Raw genomic sequence first — 15763 nt, forward strand, 5'->3', positions numbered from 1 at the left:
TCCCCGGAGAGCTGCTGGAAAAGGGGGCCTGTGAAAATCCCCTGGAATGAAGCTTTATTTTCCCATTTCCCCAAGAGAAAAAAGATCCATTTTATCTGCACTGTACTCTCACTCTTGTCACTATATAAAAACTGTAGAAACTGCCCTTTGGGGAACAATCCTGGTGCGTAGAATGGCTGGTGATCTGACAATTCTTTTCCATCTCGGAATTCTGAGACTCTGGGCTGATTTCACTAATTCAATTAGTCTTGATTAACAATCGCCCATTACCTATAAAATAAATCTGATATGGCCACATTTTCCAAGGATGGCACAATGAGCCCCAAACCTGCCATGTAACAGACTGGCCTGTTGTATGTCATGCCCCGCTCTAGAGGATAACCATCTAGTACTGCTGTCTGCTAATTTAATTGCTCTTTTTGCTTAACTAGGATGGTGCTGTAGGTCCTGGGCTCAAATTCTTCTGCTGACCCACAATAGGGGTTATGTACAAAGGATCTCTTTTGCACTAACCTGTTGGGTGCCCTCATAAGGTCCTTTGCAGATACCAATGTGGCTTGGCTTCTTTTGTTTTTTTGCTGGCTCATCCATTGCACCTGTCTTTGAAAATCTGACCCACAGGGAAGGAGCTTTAAAAACAAGTTCCTGCAGTCTGTGGGAACCTTGCTGTCCATTCAGACAATTAAGCACCATGTTGCATCCCAGTTGATTGTGCTAGTGTGCTAAAAATAGCAGTGTAGCTGGGGTAGCATGGCGGTGGCTCGGGCTAGCTACCTGAGTATCAGCTTGCTTGGACCCCCTGGGTACATACTCAGTTGGCTAGCCTGAGCTGCCACCTGGGTTCCCCTTGGCTACTCTGTTATTTTTAGCACACTGGCTTCCAGCTGCAGTTTAGACAAATCCATAGAGCATAGCTGCGGCAGCACGAACAGCAGGATGGGGCTAGCTGCCCCGAGCACAGTCCTATCTGAGATCAGAGGTACTCAGGGTAGCTAGCCACTTGGGCCACTCACACCTCTACAGCTACACTTTTATTTTTAGCATGCTAGCTTGGACTGAGCTAGCGCAGATAAGTCTCCTTAAGTGGGAATTTTGCACCTGCCAGCTCTAGTGTGGACATATGGTTAGACATCTAAATGACACACATTGATCTTGCAGTTATTTATACCCACATAACTATGGTTGTAAAACAGAAGTTCCATTTAAGGCCAGGCTGAAAATCTAGCCCCATAAATTCTCTCCCTTAAGACATGCAAGGTAAGGATATCCACAGTTAGTGTTTATAAAATGTTTTAAGAGGCAACGTGTTTAGGTGTTAATGGAACAGTTACTTGATTATTAAAATCATACTGATTTCTAATGTAAAAATGTAATACCTCCTTTTAAACCTTAAATCCTATCAAGGCTCCAAAAAATAAATTAGCAGGGAAAATCACTTCACTTATCACTAAAATGCAGCCACCTCTAGGGTGGATCGTGGCACCTGTTTAACAGTGTGCAGCAATACTACACGGCAGTTTAGGACAGCAAGTCAAGGAAAATATCCAGCTGGAACTGTAGTGGGAATTCAGGCCTCCAAAGGGTGTTTTCGAGACATCCACTGGTGGCTTGCTCCTGGTAAAGGGTTAATGATGTGCTCTCACAGCCCTCAGAGGCTCTGACTCAGGTCTCACTCAGGACGGCTGCAGAGCCTGTCTGCTAGCAGAGTAAAAGTGCTTGCTGGAGCTGATGGTGTTACTCACCGTGTATATTGGTATAAGTGAGATCACATTCAGGTCCTTTCTACTGTGCGTAACCTCCAGAGTCTCCATTGGACATGTTAACTGGGGGAGGGGCTGCCCTAAACTTTCTCCCCACCAAGGGCCTCCCTGGTAACTTGCCAGTAGTCTGTGGGTCACGCTGAATAGGCACCAAATGGAGCAGATTGCAGCTGCCGTGATCTGCAATAGGCAGGTGAGGCCCGCAGATACCACAGTCCACAGATCTCTTTCAGTGGTCTCCTGGGGTGAGTTCTGGGTGGTGTGTGTGTGGTCTCTGTCTATGGGATGGTGATAATGATTTCCATTCATGTGGGGCCTCTGCAACATTGATACATTAGTCTGCAAGTGTTGGCTCATTGCTCGACACAAGTGAGAGGCAGAAGCAGCAACCAAAACTGAAGCAAATGTTTTGGCACCAAGCCTTCCAGCCCCAGTCCTGCCTCTCTCCCCCCAGCCCTTCGACTGGGTGAGTCTCAGAAGCATCTGATCCTCTGTAGGGGAGAGAAAATATTTACTCAGCATGACTCAAAAAGCCAATAAAATGAAAGAGACAGGCAAGAAACGTTTATCTCCTGGAGAGCCATTCTGCTGCCCAAGGTCCAAGGTCAGGCCCTGGCCACAGCCCACTGCTGCTAATGGGAACCCTCGCACAGTGTGCTTGTAGCTGGCTGCTGGGCTGAGGACAGAATGGGGGGGTGGCTCATTGTGACCCCCCCCTTATACGCCAGCGTAAGGATCAGCCACAGTCTGGGCTTTTATGCTTCTGTCACTAATAGTGAGAGCTCAGGCCAGATCCTCAGCTGGGGTAGATGGGCACAGCTCCATTGAAATCAGTGGGGCTGTGTCGCACCCGCTGGGGCCCATTATTAATCGTTGTTGGTTACTAGTGCTTATGTTTATTCTTTCAGCTCTCACTAGCAGATCCGTTTTTTTAAGTTGGGCTCTTTGATGTGCCTCTCTAGTTTAGAGTGCTGTGGAAACTGAGCCTTGGGAATGGAATCTCCCCAGAGTTACTGCCAAAAGGGTTTGTCATAATACGAGTGGCATGTCTGCCTATTGCTCTGGGAATGACTGAAAATGGCCCAGACGCTTCAGGATGGTGTGCTGCAGATGGAGAAACATTGGTGGGAGCTAATTCCATCCCACAGGCTGCCAAAACCCATTACAAGCCAGGGACCTGATCCTGGTCTCACTCCTGTCTGACAGCAGGGTGACTTCAGTAGAGCAGAGGTTGATTTACGCTGGTGTAACTACGAGCAGAATTGGGGGATATGTTTTTATCATAGACACGGGGTTTAACAGGCTTCTGATTTTACTTTCCATAGGCTGAGGTTAGCCTGGTGTAAGTGGGGTCAGTTCCCATCAGAGTTAATGGGAGATGAGGGTGCTCAGCTCCTCTCAGATGCAGCATCATCTCAGCAGCAGATCAGGGTTTTGACTGTTCACTATGGATTCCTCCTTCTTGCCTCTCTTTCTCCTTGGCAGAGATTTTTCCAAATGGGTCACGCCCCTGGATTATATCACCACGTTAGGCTGCTTCGTGAACATGTGGACCCCATCTTCGTTGCGATGCAGAGCCATAGATATGTGGCTAAAGGATTATGCTGTTTGCACCTATGGGCTGAAGAGCAGAGGTCTGGTTTTGCACTAGTATAATATTTTTCCTTTCAAAAATAAACCTGATTAAAATTAAATCTGAATTTAATACAAAATATGTTAAGGCCTAAACATTTAAAAATCCCTTAGAACATTAAAATAAATATGCTGAATCCATGAACCGCTATCAAAAACTTTGCATTAAAGGCTGCTTTTCATTATAAAGAGAGATTTTTCCCCCTGATTCTAACTTTTGAGGTCAAGCTTTATAAACAGCACAATAGATCAATTAAGGGCTTGTTTTGTTTAACACAACTACATTTGATATGCAGTTTAAATTACTATCTTAATGCACCCTGATACTAATCATGAGCAAAAAGTTAACTGGCGGGTAAATAAGCAATATATCATTTACCATTTTCTAACACACTAACAAGGTACCATTAATAAGAATCTGAAAATATTAGGCTATATAATTGCTTAAATAAATGCATATAGTTATCGTGAACCCTCATAGGTTGCCACAAGATGTACAAAATCTCATGTAAAGGCTCTATTTAGCTGTAAATCAACATAGTTTAATGGTTATATCAACCAATGAGAAAGTACGTTTCTTTAGAAAATTATCTGAAGCACAAATGGAAAAGTTGATTAATGACTTAAATGGAGGCTTTCCACTTGGTGATTTAAATGGCTGACTTAAATTGCCTTGATTTAAATCAATCCACTCTGCCAGCAGGTGATGCAGTTGTGGAATCATGAAGGTGTCTTTGCAGTAGAATGCACACTGATGTATTTACTGGTGGGTACTGGCTTGCAAAAATTAGCAAGTTTGGGTTTTTTTAAATTATTATTATGGTAGCTCCTCACTGAGATTGAGGCCTCATTGTGCTAGGTACTGTGCAAATAAAGAGCAAGAGATGGCCCTGTCCCAAAAAGCTTACAATCTAAAGAGACGAGACAGCTCCTGCTGGGAGAAAGGAATGACTCTCACCTCTGTTTTACAGAAGGGGAGCTGAAGTACTGAGAGGCTAAGTAACTTGCTCAAAGTCACTCAGGGATTTGAGTTGCTAGCCAGTGCCTTAAGCACAAGACTGTTCTTCCTCTCTGGTCACTCACTGGTTTAAAGCAGTCTTCTCCTGGCTGCTCATTTTCACGTGTGCTCGTGCAAGATACGTGGAGGAGCGTTAAATTGAAATTTTGATAAACTCATCTGGGAACAAATGAATTCTCTACAGGATTTTGCTATTAGAAGCTATTCCAAATGTAATAAATAACTGAAGCATAATAGGGTGAGATGTAGGGGGACTCGGGGCCTTGTAGGGTGACCTCTCTGCATTGGGGTCTTTTGGTGGGTAATGGTGGAATGCTGGTGTGTCATAAACAAATGAGGCATGTGTGGTAGTCTCTCTCCACTGAGAAAACGGGGAAGCTAGGTGTGTTGTCTGGACTCTCTGTACATAGGATAACAGTGCTAAGTGTGCTAAGTCTCTGGGTTGGGCTCTCTCCCCATGGCATAATGGGGGAGCTGTGTGTGTTAGGGTCTCTCTGCCCAGGGGAACAGGATGGGCTAAATGTATATATGCTGGAGTCTCCAGCACTGTTCCCTCTAAGCTGTGTGCGTGTGCGTACACATAGATCTTAAACCCCGTGCACATGGTGAAGCACCATGCGCACTCTGGCTTTGGCAGCGGTTTTTATTTATTTATTTTTTTGCTTTGGCAGAAGCACAGAAGAAATTTTTTGCGTACATGGCCTGTTAAAAATTAGAGGGAACATTGGTCTCCATTGTATAACAGGGTGGACTCTCTATCTTTGGGATAACTAGGTGTGCTGGAAAGGGCGCCATGAGACAGGCAAGGCACATTTGGAAAGCTGCAGCTTCTTTGGTGCTTTGTTATTTTTAAGTAGGTTCCCCTTAGTCTGGGAATATGTTGAACTGAACCTGGAATCGGGGCCAGGGAATGTCCAAAATCAGAGCAGGGCAGGGCATAAGAGCCCAGAGGCAATGAAAGGTATAGAAGAAACAGGAGCTTCCTTCCAGTGCTATGGCTCCTCTCCCCATAATGCTGCCCTGTCCCCAAAACAGCTGGTGTGGTGTAACTCACCTTGCAGGCAGACCAGATGCAATGGCATACGCACACAGATGAGCAACTTGTGCAATGGCAGCAGCCTTGTTAGTTTGTAGGAAGGAAAGAAATGAATGACAGCCCATTGCACTGAGAGCAAGGAGTCTGTAAACACCAAGAACTCTCTTTGCACTGAGTTACCACTGGGGTTCTCTGCTGCTGCATAGTAGGTGGAGTGAGCTGGGTTGTCCTGCGTGCATTGTCCTCTGCCAAGAGGATCTAGCTCTCCGAGCAGCTTGGAAGGAGAGGAAGAGCAGGTGGTAGTGCTTTCCAGTGTCCTCAGATCAGGATTCAGCACTGATCTCATGTGCTCTTTTGCTGGACAGTTCCCAGTGCACACTGGACAGAAGAGGAGCAGCTCCAGCATCCTGCCCCTCCTGGCAGAGCTTGGGATGGGAGATCAGCAGGGCTTCTCTCTCTCTCTCTCCCTGCAGCTTTTCTCGTTCTGTCTGGGCCTGAGCTGAGCTCTGAAATAGTGGGTGCTGGCATTGGACTGGGGAGAACTGAGTTTGGGCTGCTGCTGGATTAGCCCCAAGGGGATTGAAGTCCCTGCCCAAGGTGCCAGACGATCCAGGGTGTGCTGGCCACAACACTCAACAGGGTGTTGAAGACTTATTAAGTGGGGGCGATTAAAGGTAGTTTGTAGGCTGGGGAAATGAGTGCTTGTCCTCAGGTGGGGGAGACTGATTGTGTTGACTAGAGGTGTTGGGGGGGGTGCTGAGCAGGTGTGGATTGCACACACTCACAATAATGCATCTCTCTCTCAGATCAGCCATTGCCCCTTGGGAGGCATTTGGATGAAGCAGCCGCCCTGCTATAAATCAAGAGTTCAGTCACAGACCAGCTAGCTGCTTTACTCAGACCAGCTAGCTGCTTTGCTGCGTCTGCTGGCCCTGCCAGGAGTATTTTCTACAGTCAGCATTATCCTGTTCTTTCTCTTCCAGTGTGTTTTTGCTGTTTGATCCCAGTGGCGCTGCAAGTCCGGACTGTGCCCGTAAAGGGAAGGAAGCCACCAGACAGGCTAAACTGATGCTCTTGACAGAGAAACCAGTGACCATCTGCACATTTCAGTTAGGGCAGCAGCACCAGGGAGAACCTGACAAAGGGCCCAATGAATTAGGAGAGAAGGAGTTAGAGAGGGTGGGGGCTTGTCTGCATTAGGAAAATTTGCAATGGTGTTATAACTACATCAGCCTTATTACACTGAAACAACCACCTAATCTACCGCAAGTAAGCAATTTACCAGGGAAAATCTCACTGCTGCAAACCTTCTTTTGTAGTGGTGGAGCAGTTATCTGCATTAGGGGTTTGCACCAAGGTAGTTATATTAGTGCATTGTGCAGGCAGGACACAGTGAGATAGGCATCTTGGTTCATGGTACCTGACACTCGGAGATTTAGCAGGCTGGTAAAGTTTGGGAGTTTTGGGGTGTTACCCCTCTCCGCCTCCAATTATCCACAGCATTTTGCTCCATGTTAAAGGTCTCCAGCATTGCATTGTGGTGTTAACAAAGCAATGCATTTGCAGAGGAAAGAGTGTCATGCATTCAAACAAAAACATCATTTAGAAAGAGTTAAGATTGGAAATGTTTTCCAGGGGAGTCCAGCTGTCACTGTCCCCAGAATGACACTTGCTCTACAAAAACGTTACAGATAAAAAAACAAAATAACCAAAGAGCAAATATTAAAAAATCTGGCAATGAATAGACAAGGGCTCCAGTTGTCTCCCCCATTATCTATCCATCATTGCTGCCTGGCTTACGCCCAAATGTCGGGTCCTCGCCTTCTTTTGCTCTGTAATGGAGATGTGCTGTTGGATGGATGCTGTGGAGTTATGGATTGTTTGTTAATGATGCAGGAAAGATTTCCAAAGGAATTTGGTCTCAGGGCCCATTAGCTTAGTCAGAGTTTGATCAGTTTTCTCACAATGCCATGTTGTGCTGGAGTCAACAAATCTCTGTTCTGCAGGAGGTCAGACTAGATGACCATAAATGGTCCCTCTGGCCTTCACATCCACAGGCCTTTCCATGCCTAGTGGTGCAATGACTGGTCTGCTCTGTGTTGTGAAATGGGTTGGTTATATCATCTGCAGAAGCCTATCACAGTCTCTCTGATGTGTGAAGTTGGAGGAGGGGGAATGACACTAGACAGAAACGTCCTGGTTTGTTAGCCTCCCTGCACCCACATCCCTGCCTCCAAATCAAAGCAATGATGAAAAGAGGCATCTGCCTTTTCTGCCATCAGATTGGAGATGGGATTTGTGGCACATACCCACGAGCCCCTCTCTGCCGTCCCCAAGTTGGGTTATGCTGAGAAGGATGGTTCAGTGGGTAGGGCGCTAGCCTCAGGCATAAGAGACCTGGGTTCAATTTCCTGCTCTGCTACAGGCTGCCTGTGTGACCCTGGGCAAGCCCCTTACCTGCTTTGTGTCTTACCTTCCCAATGGGGATAATAGCTGTGTCCTACCTGCCATAGGATAAATACGCTACAGGTTGTGCGGTGCTCTGATACTAGGGGGGCATCTGAGTACTCTAGCTAGGTAGAGCAGAAGCTTGTTCTCTCTCCCATGATGGGATATCAGGGGAGGAAATTTTCCCCTCCAAGCCTGGAATATGGAGGCAGGTCTCTCCGTCCCTCTGTGACTGGATATTATGGAGACAGATTCCCTCTCACTCCCCCGGGGGCTATTGAAGGAGGACAGTTGTGGTAAAGGAACAGGTTGGGAGTCAGAAGATCTGGCCTTTAGGTCGGGCCCTGCTCCAGATTTTGTGGGTAACCTCAGGCACGTTGATAATAGCGTAATAGTACATCGGTCATTGTTTTAAAACAGTCTCCAGTTTTGAATGCATAGATTCAAGCTATTAGGCATTCATGTGTCCTGCGCACACTGGCACTGGTACCCTCGGTTAGTTTGGATGCAGAGTTGCATGCCAAGAGGAAGCTGATCAGATTCTTGATCTCTCAGTTCCTCAGTTTCTACATTTGTAGATCGGGGTAACAACACTTAGCTGCATTAAGTAATGTTTTAAGTGTTTTGAGATCCTCACAGGGATGGTCCCATAGAAGTGCCGAGTCTTATTGTATGGGAAGGCCCCAATGTTCACACAGCAAATTGCCCCTTCTCTTCTGACATGGATTGCTGCTGAAAATAGATACCAAATAGGGGCAAGCCCAGGGATCAGTCTGTGTGGATCCCCAGTGACATGCTGGAACCCCCTTTCCCTGCCACCTCTCCTCCTGTTGGCTGGAGTTGTGAGGAGTCTGATGCCAGCTTTGCTGTTCCAAAGTAGTCAGATGCATGGCTGTGCCTGGCTGGGAAAGGAGGAGCTTCCCAACCCATTAGTGGTTTTGGCATTAGGAAAAGAGCGAGCTTCCTTCCAAAGGACTGGCTCTGTTCTTGAAAGGAAAACCTCCCAGATCATGTTAACCTGGTCCTCAGCCTCTCTCCCTTCCTCAGCGGGAGCGAGTGGCTGTACAGTCAGGAGTGGTGTCCAGGAGAAGGTGAAAGGTGGTGAAGTCTGAGCCTTAGCAATGTAAGGTTTGAGCGTCCAGTATGATGCCTCCAATACTTGATTCTTCAGAAGGCCGTGCAATGGTTTACACAGGGATGAGGGAAGGATATGGGAAAATTTCTTTTGCATCACTAATAAAATGAGCATATTTAAAAACTACAAAAAACCACAAAATATGGGGAAGAAAGTGATTTAGCTTCCCCTACATGCCTGCTCCAAGACTGGTGAGGGGTAAGTGCCTGCTGGGAAGACTGTCCTGTCCTATCCTGTGCTTGGTGTATCTGCAGAAAGAGAAATCCTGCAAAGTGGCAGTTTCTGCTGTTCTGAATAAATACTCTGACCTGGCTTGTGGGGTGGGAGTGGCAGTGAACACTGTTGGTGTCAAGGCTGATTCCCCACGCTAACACTTTGAGTGCAGAAGGTGGGGGCCCGCAAGGATTTTAAAAATTAACATTGGCCACTCCAGGCTTGTATTAAACTCCCAAGGTTACATTTTCTCTCTGATCTTGGATGGGTACATGTTGCCACCACCCAAATGCAAAAGACCCCTTTGAAACCAGAAAGGCGCACTTGGGAATTCCTTCCTATGGGGGGTACCCTAGAGCCATTTCACCCCCTCCTTCCCCCAGGGGAAGAGCTGAGAAAGAAAAACAAAGGAAATTAGCTGTTGTCACCAGCTAATTTAACAACATATGCATAAATCTCTTAGGGCACCAAAAACCCAGTCCTGTTAAAAAAGGTAAATTTTATTAAAAACAAAAAGAAAGAAAATATACCTGGAACTTAGGCTTTTGCTAGATTTAAAAAACTGAATTACAAAATTTAAACATCAAGAATAACCTTCTCGAGGTCCAGCTTAAAGGTTACAAGCAAAAGAAAAAAGTATCTGGGGTTAGCACAGATGAGTCCACTAGCCATAAGAAATAAACTAATCATGTCTTTCTAAACATTCCTGATCTACTTACACGTTTGGGGTTTCCAAATAAGTAGTTCTAGGTATGATCTGATGATTTATCATCATACCTGGCTTAAAGCTTCTCATAGCATAACTGCTCCCTGTTCCCCTCTTTCCCAGAGAACCACAACAGAGACATAGGAGAAGTTTTTTCCCATTTTAAAAAGTTCTAGCCTTCCCATTGGCTCTTTTGGTCAGGTGCCCACTCACTTTCCTTTTCCTGGGGAACTTTGTTAATGCTTTACAGGTAAAGCAAGCAGAGAACAACCACCAAGAGGGATTCCATAGCCAACTGGCTGGCTGGGTATCCACAAAAGGGAGCTATCCCCCCTCTCATTTATCACAGCCGGCATCTCTGTTTTCCTAAAACTTCTTTTAAGAGGAAAGTGCCCAAGTTTGGCAGAAGCAAACATCAGCTCCCCGAGGCAGCACTGTCTTTCCAGAGCTGGGGATGTGGCATGGTTGCTTGTCCTGCTATTTCATAAGACAATCCCAGTTTTGGCAGGGCCATTGAGAGTTTAAATGCCTCTTGCTGCATCTTCAAAGCCAATAGCACATCAGCACATCTTCAAGCCGTAACAGGGGGATGTTGCAATGTCATAGTGAAGTGACAGAAAGTCAAGATGTCTTGTTACATGGTTATTCTAAGATGCAGCGTGGAAGAATCCATCTCCGAGGATTGAGATTTCTCTCTCTCATTTCATTTCTACTTAGACTAGATGCTGATCTCAGCTGTGTGGATGTAAATCTAGAATAACTCCATTAAGCTAGTGGAGTTACTGTAGATCTGCACTGATATAACCAAGAGTAGAATTTGGCCTGTTATTCATACTCCTCTTTTAGAAGCAGGAACATTTGATTCCAATTGATTTTTTGTCCTTTTCAACTTGGCAAACACTTTTGTTGGCTTTTTTTTCATCCACTCTCCCCTCCCAGCTTCATCTGCCACCTCTGACCCTGCCCAGGAACCTCAGGGTAACAGAAAATGTTCTGTTGGTTCTGGACAGCAGCCACAGGGATTTTGAAGTACCAGGAAATGCAGTGGGGACACTAGGCAGACACAGCAGCAGGAATAGCAGGGCATTGATTAATATGCACTGAGCATAACGTCTATGAAATTTATTTGAGCATAAGCTTTCGTGAGATGAAGTGAGCTGTAGCTCATGAAAGCTTATGCTCAAATAAATTTGTTAGTCTCTAAGGTGCCACAAGTACTCCTTTTCTTTTTAACGTCTATGAAGTATCACTGCACCACAGCCCTGTTTGTCATGCCCTGTTGCACTGTTTTGTCAGGTCACTGTTAGCACTATTATATATTGCCTGTATTGAGGCAGCTCCCAAAAGCCTCCATCAGGCTCAGCGTCCCATAGCGCTAGGTGCTCTATGTTTGTACACAGACAGACGTGGCTCTTGCATGGAAGAAATTAAACCTCGAGTGAAAAAAGATGAACATGCTAAACAAAAGCTAGAAAGCGGGGAGGGAGTTTGAGGATGAAGAAGGTAAGATCCAGTGGTTACATAGATTAGCTACATGCACAACTCCACAGTTCCCGGTTATTCCAACTTATCTGAAATGTAAAATAAACCAAATCACCTGTCCTGAACTGCTGGCCAATCTAGCCATCAATGGTTTCCTGTAGAAGTAGATCTTAGAGTGGGCAGACTCACCCTTTAGATGCATTGAAAGTTTCTCTTTCATGGGCCTCCTGTACAATAGAAAATTTCTGCTTAAATTTCTCACCATTGCTTCCCCTGGTTCAGCTTGCCCACTGATGGCAAAAGTGAGAGCTAGACGGGCATGCGTGTCATTTCTGTGAAATCACATAAGACATTTTCACTATCCTGCTCATCCAAGCATGGGATTTAATTTTCTACATGCTCATGGGCAGACTCACACACAACGATGTTGCTGGTTGCTATGTCAAGCACATTCATGAATGTCACAATTTGCATGACTCTTCTGTCCTTACCCTACCATGTTCACTGATATTTTCCTCCCCTTCATGCTTTCTCAAAACCAAAATATCTGCACAGCTATTTTTAACCCCACAGCCTGAGCCCACAAGCCCAAGTCAATTGATCCAGGCTCTGAGACTCGGTGCTCAGTGTTTTTCTTTGCAGTGTAGGTATATCCATAGGGCTTAAAACACAGACAGAGGCTTGTAGCCCTGTCTACACTAGGGCTTCCAGCATGGCTAACATGGAACTGCCCCAGGGTTAGCACCGGTGGGAGAATGTTTCCAAGCCTAGAGTCAACCCGCCACACTAAAAATAAGCCCAGCGCGTGGCTGAACACAGCTTGACTGTGACAGAGAAAGGGACCCTAGCATTAGTGTCACATGGTGTGAGGGGTCAGTGCATCAGAAGCTGGGCTGCCCCTGCTGTAGTGGGTTCTCCCCACTCTGTGCTCCCCACAATCGCTGCTTCACTAAGGCCTCGTCTATAGTCCCTACCTCACCGGGTGGTTGTTGAGGAGAAATACATTATGATGCTGAGGCACTCAGCTCACTGCAGTGAAGGGGCCAGATAAGTACCGGTAGATAGATATGGAGGGCACCGAAGAATCAAAGCCAAATAGAAAAGGTTTGCCAGGGTAGCTATACCAGCAAACCCTCCTAATGGAGCCATAGTGTCTACTGGCACAACTGAGCTTTTGCTAGCACAGCTTCTACTAGGTCCCCAGTGAAATAAGCTAACCCAGCAAACACAGTCTTTTCTGGACTAACTGCATGTAGGTCTTGTAGAAAAGACTTTTATTAGTATAAAAATGCCACACCATATCACCCCCTAATTGACATTCCATTATATTCACAAAGGTTTCTCCTGAAGACCCAGCCTGAGGATGGGTGACTATCAGGAGAGCCAAAGGCAGGATGAAGGAAGAGGGAAGGAAATTGCTTGATTAACTTCTCATTCAGAGAATAAACTCTGGCCCTGGCTTTGCAGTAGGTGGGACAGGCCATGTTCTCTCAGAGAATGGCTGCCCAGCAGGCTCTGCTCAGTTCTGATGTGTTCACACCTCCCCCTCTGACTTTGATGTGGGACACAGAGTTTGGAAGCTGGCTGGCTCCCCTCCCGGGAGCATTAGGAGCTAATTAAATCCCTGCATTCTCACCCTGCCTGAGGCAGGAGCACATTGTCCGGGGCCAGGGGGAGAGAAGGACATCAGAAATTCTGGATTCAGAGTAGCAGCCGTGTTAGTCTGTATTCGCAAAAAGAAAAGGAGTACTTGTGGCACCTTAGAGACTAACAAATTTATTAGAGCATAAGCTTTCGTGAGCTACAGCTCACTTCATCGGTGAGCTGTAGCTCACGAAAGCTTATGCTCTAATAAATTTGTTAGTCTCTAAGGTGCCACAAGTACTCCTTTTCTTTTTGAGAAATTCTGGAGTGACTGAAAGATTGACACTGGTGCTGGAGGGAAAGGGAGCAGAGCAGTGTGAATGGACAGTGAAGAAATGCTAGGGGAGCATTGAACTGGGGTCAGGAAAGCAACCTGGGCTGATGCAGCCCACCGGAATCTGGACACTGCAGTGTAGCATGAGCTGCTTCCTCACTGGGAATTCTTAGTGCAATTCAAACTGGTTTTGTTGGCTGGCTGAACAAGTGTGGCCAAAACACAGAATGACAGAATCTCTGTGTGTTGTCAGAGGCGCTTAGTGTACGTTGCAGGTGCTCAGACACTACAGTGGTGAAGGTAACAACAGAGTGATTAATAATAATCAGGCTTAGCTCTTATGAACTGCTTTTCACACATAGCTCTCAAAGTGCCTTAAAGGAAGGCAGTATCCGTATCCCAATTTTGCAGATGGAGAAGCTGAGGCCAGGAGTGGGGTAAATGATTGGCCAAGGTCTGACAGCAGGTCAGTGGCAGAATTGGGAATAGAATCCAGGTTGCCAGGTGCCCAGTGCCCATAGTGAGAGCCCCTTCCTACAGCACTATGGCCAAGAGTCTCAAAAGTGTTTAAGCACCTAACGCCGACTGAACTAGGCACCAAATCCCTTTGAGGACCTGGGCCTGTGATCCTACCTTTAGCAGCTCTGAATGTGTGATTATCTTCAGTGTTATTGACTTTACCGGTATGACGCAGTGCACACGTGTCGCCAAAGTTAATATATTGAGTAGCACTGGCAGTTACTCACTGTCTTCTCTTAATGATACTTTGCAATTTTTTTGCACCCTCTAGAGGAGGCTATCAAAGTGCCTTAGAAACACCAGTCTCCCTGTGCCGCCAGGAAGGAGGGGAATATTCTGACTTCCATTTTACCAGTGGGAGTCTAGGCACAGAGAGGTTATGTGACTTGGCCGAGGTCACAGAGCTGGTTTCTAACAGAGCCAGGAAAAGAACCAGAGCTGTCTGACTCCCAGCCCATTGTCTGCACCATAAGGCCACCCTTCCTCCCTTAACCCACAGACTCGTATGCTATCTGTCCAGCTGTCTGTGAAGCTATTTTATGGAGCAGGGAGATAATCATAAATGAAGTGTTACTGAGAACCCTGCCCCCCCTCCAATCTAAATGCGATCTGGCTGCTTTCCATGGTTACAATCTGGGTGAAAGGCACCCAAAGGAGAGATGTCATCAGACTCAGACCTCTGCATGCTCGCCCGCACTGGCAATAGCCAATCAATCAGCTCTGGCTATTCTCTGCCATCTGACACCAGCATAACCCCCAGCCAGCCTCCAAACACTGGTTTGGCCTCTGCGTTTCTACCTGCCGAAAGGGAGCTCAGACCTTGGGGGTTGGAATGTGTGATTCACTGCTCCTTTGCTTTATGTTTAGGGAGGATTTGGCTTGTGTGTCTTGGAGAGAGCTTATCCGGCGAGGATGGATCTCTTGCACCTCTTACGGCTGCTGCTTACTGCCTGTGTGTTCGGCCTGTCCCAGACAATCAACCCCTTTGTGGTGCAGCAAACTGCATCTGACCCTTGCTACGATGAGAACAGCGCCCCCCGGCGCTGCATCCCCGAGTTTGTCAATGCCGCCTTTGGGAAGGAAGTGCAGGCCTCCAGCACATGTGGGAAGCCTCCCACTCGCCACTGCGATGCCTCAGACCCCCGCAAAGCCCACCCGGCATCTTACCTCACCGACCTCAACACTGCCTCCAACATGACGTGCTGGCGCTCCGAGAGCCTGCATCTTTCCCCTCAAAACATCACGCTCACCCTCTCCCTGGCCAAGAAGTTTGAGGTGATTTATGTCAGCCTGCAGTTCTGCTCACCCCGGCCTGAGTCAGCGGCCATTTTAAAATCTATGGATTATGGCAAGACTTGGGTGCCTTACCAGTACTACTCCTCCCAGTGCCGGAAGATCTACGGCAAGCCCAACAAAGCCACCGTCACCAAGCAAAATGAGCAGGAGGCGTTGTGCACTGATGGCCACACAGATCTGTACCCACTCACTGGGGGCCTCATTGCCTTCAGCACGCTGGACGGACGGCCCTCCGCCCAAGATTTTGATAACAGCCCAGTGCTCCAGGACTGGGTAACAGCTACGGACATCCGGGTCATTTTCAGCCGCCCCCATTTGTTCCGAGAGCTGGGGGGCCGGGACAATGAGGAGGATGATGGCGGGACCAGCTCGTCTTCATACTACTATGCTGTGGGTGAGTTCCAGGTCGGGGGGCGGTGCAAGTGCAATGGGCACGCCTCCCGCTGCATGAAGGACAAGGAGGGCAAGCTGGTGTGCGACTGCAAGCACAACACTGAGGGCCCCGAGTGTGACCGCTGCAAACCCTTCCATTATGACCGCCCGTGGCAGAGGGCCAACGCCAGGGAGGCCAACGAGTGTCTAGGTAAGAGATTGGTCCTC

The 15763-nt window shown here is 47.1% G+C and overlaps 1 protein-coding gene across 1 annotated transcript in view; it reads left to right on the plus strand.

The window, feature by feature from the left end:
• Positions 1 to 15763, plus strand: part of NTN3 (netrin 3) — an 86865-nt gene that overhangs the window by 7762 nt on the left and 63340 nt on the right. Inside the window, exon 2 of the mRNA XM_038420796.2 lies at positions 14735 to 15746. Coding sequence (XP_038276724.1) covers positions 14780 to 15746 — 967 coding nt within the window. The 5' untranslated portion in view covers positions 14735 to 14779. The remainder of the gene's footprint in view (positions 1 to 14734; positions 15747 to 15763) is intronic.

The sequence above is a fragment of the Dermochelys coriacea genome, chromosome 10 (genome assembly GCF_009764565.3).
Source record: "Dermochelys coriacea isolate rDerCor1 chromosome 10, rDerCor1.pri.v4, whole genome shotgun sequence".
Taxonomy (NCBI): domain Eukaryota; kingdom Metazoa; phylum Chordata; order Testudines; family Dermochelyidae; genus Dermochelys; species Dermochelys coriacea.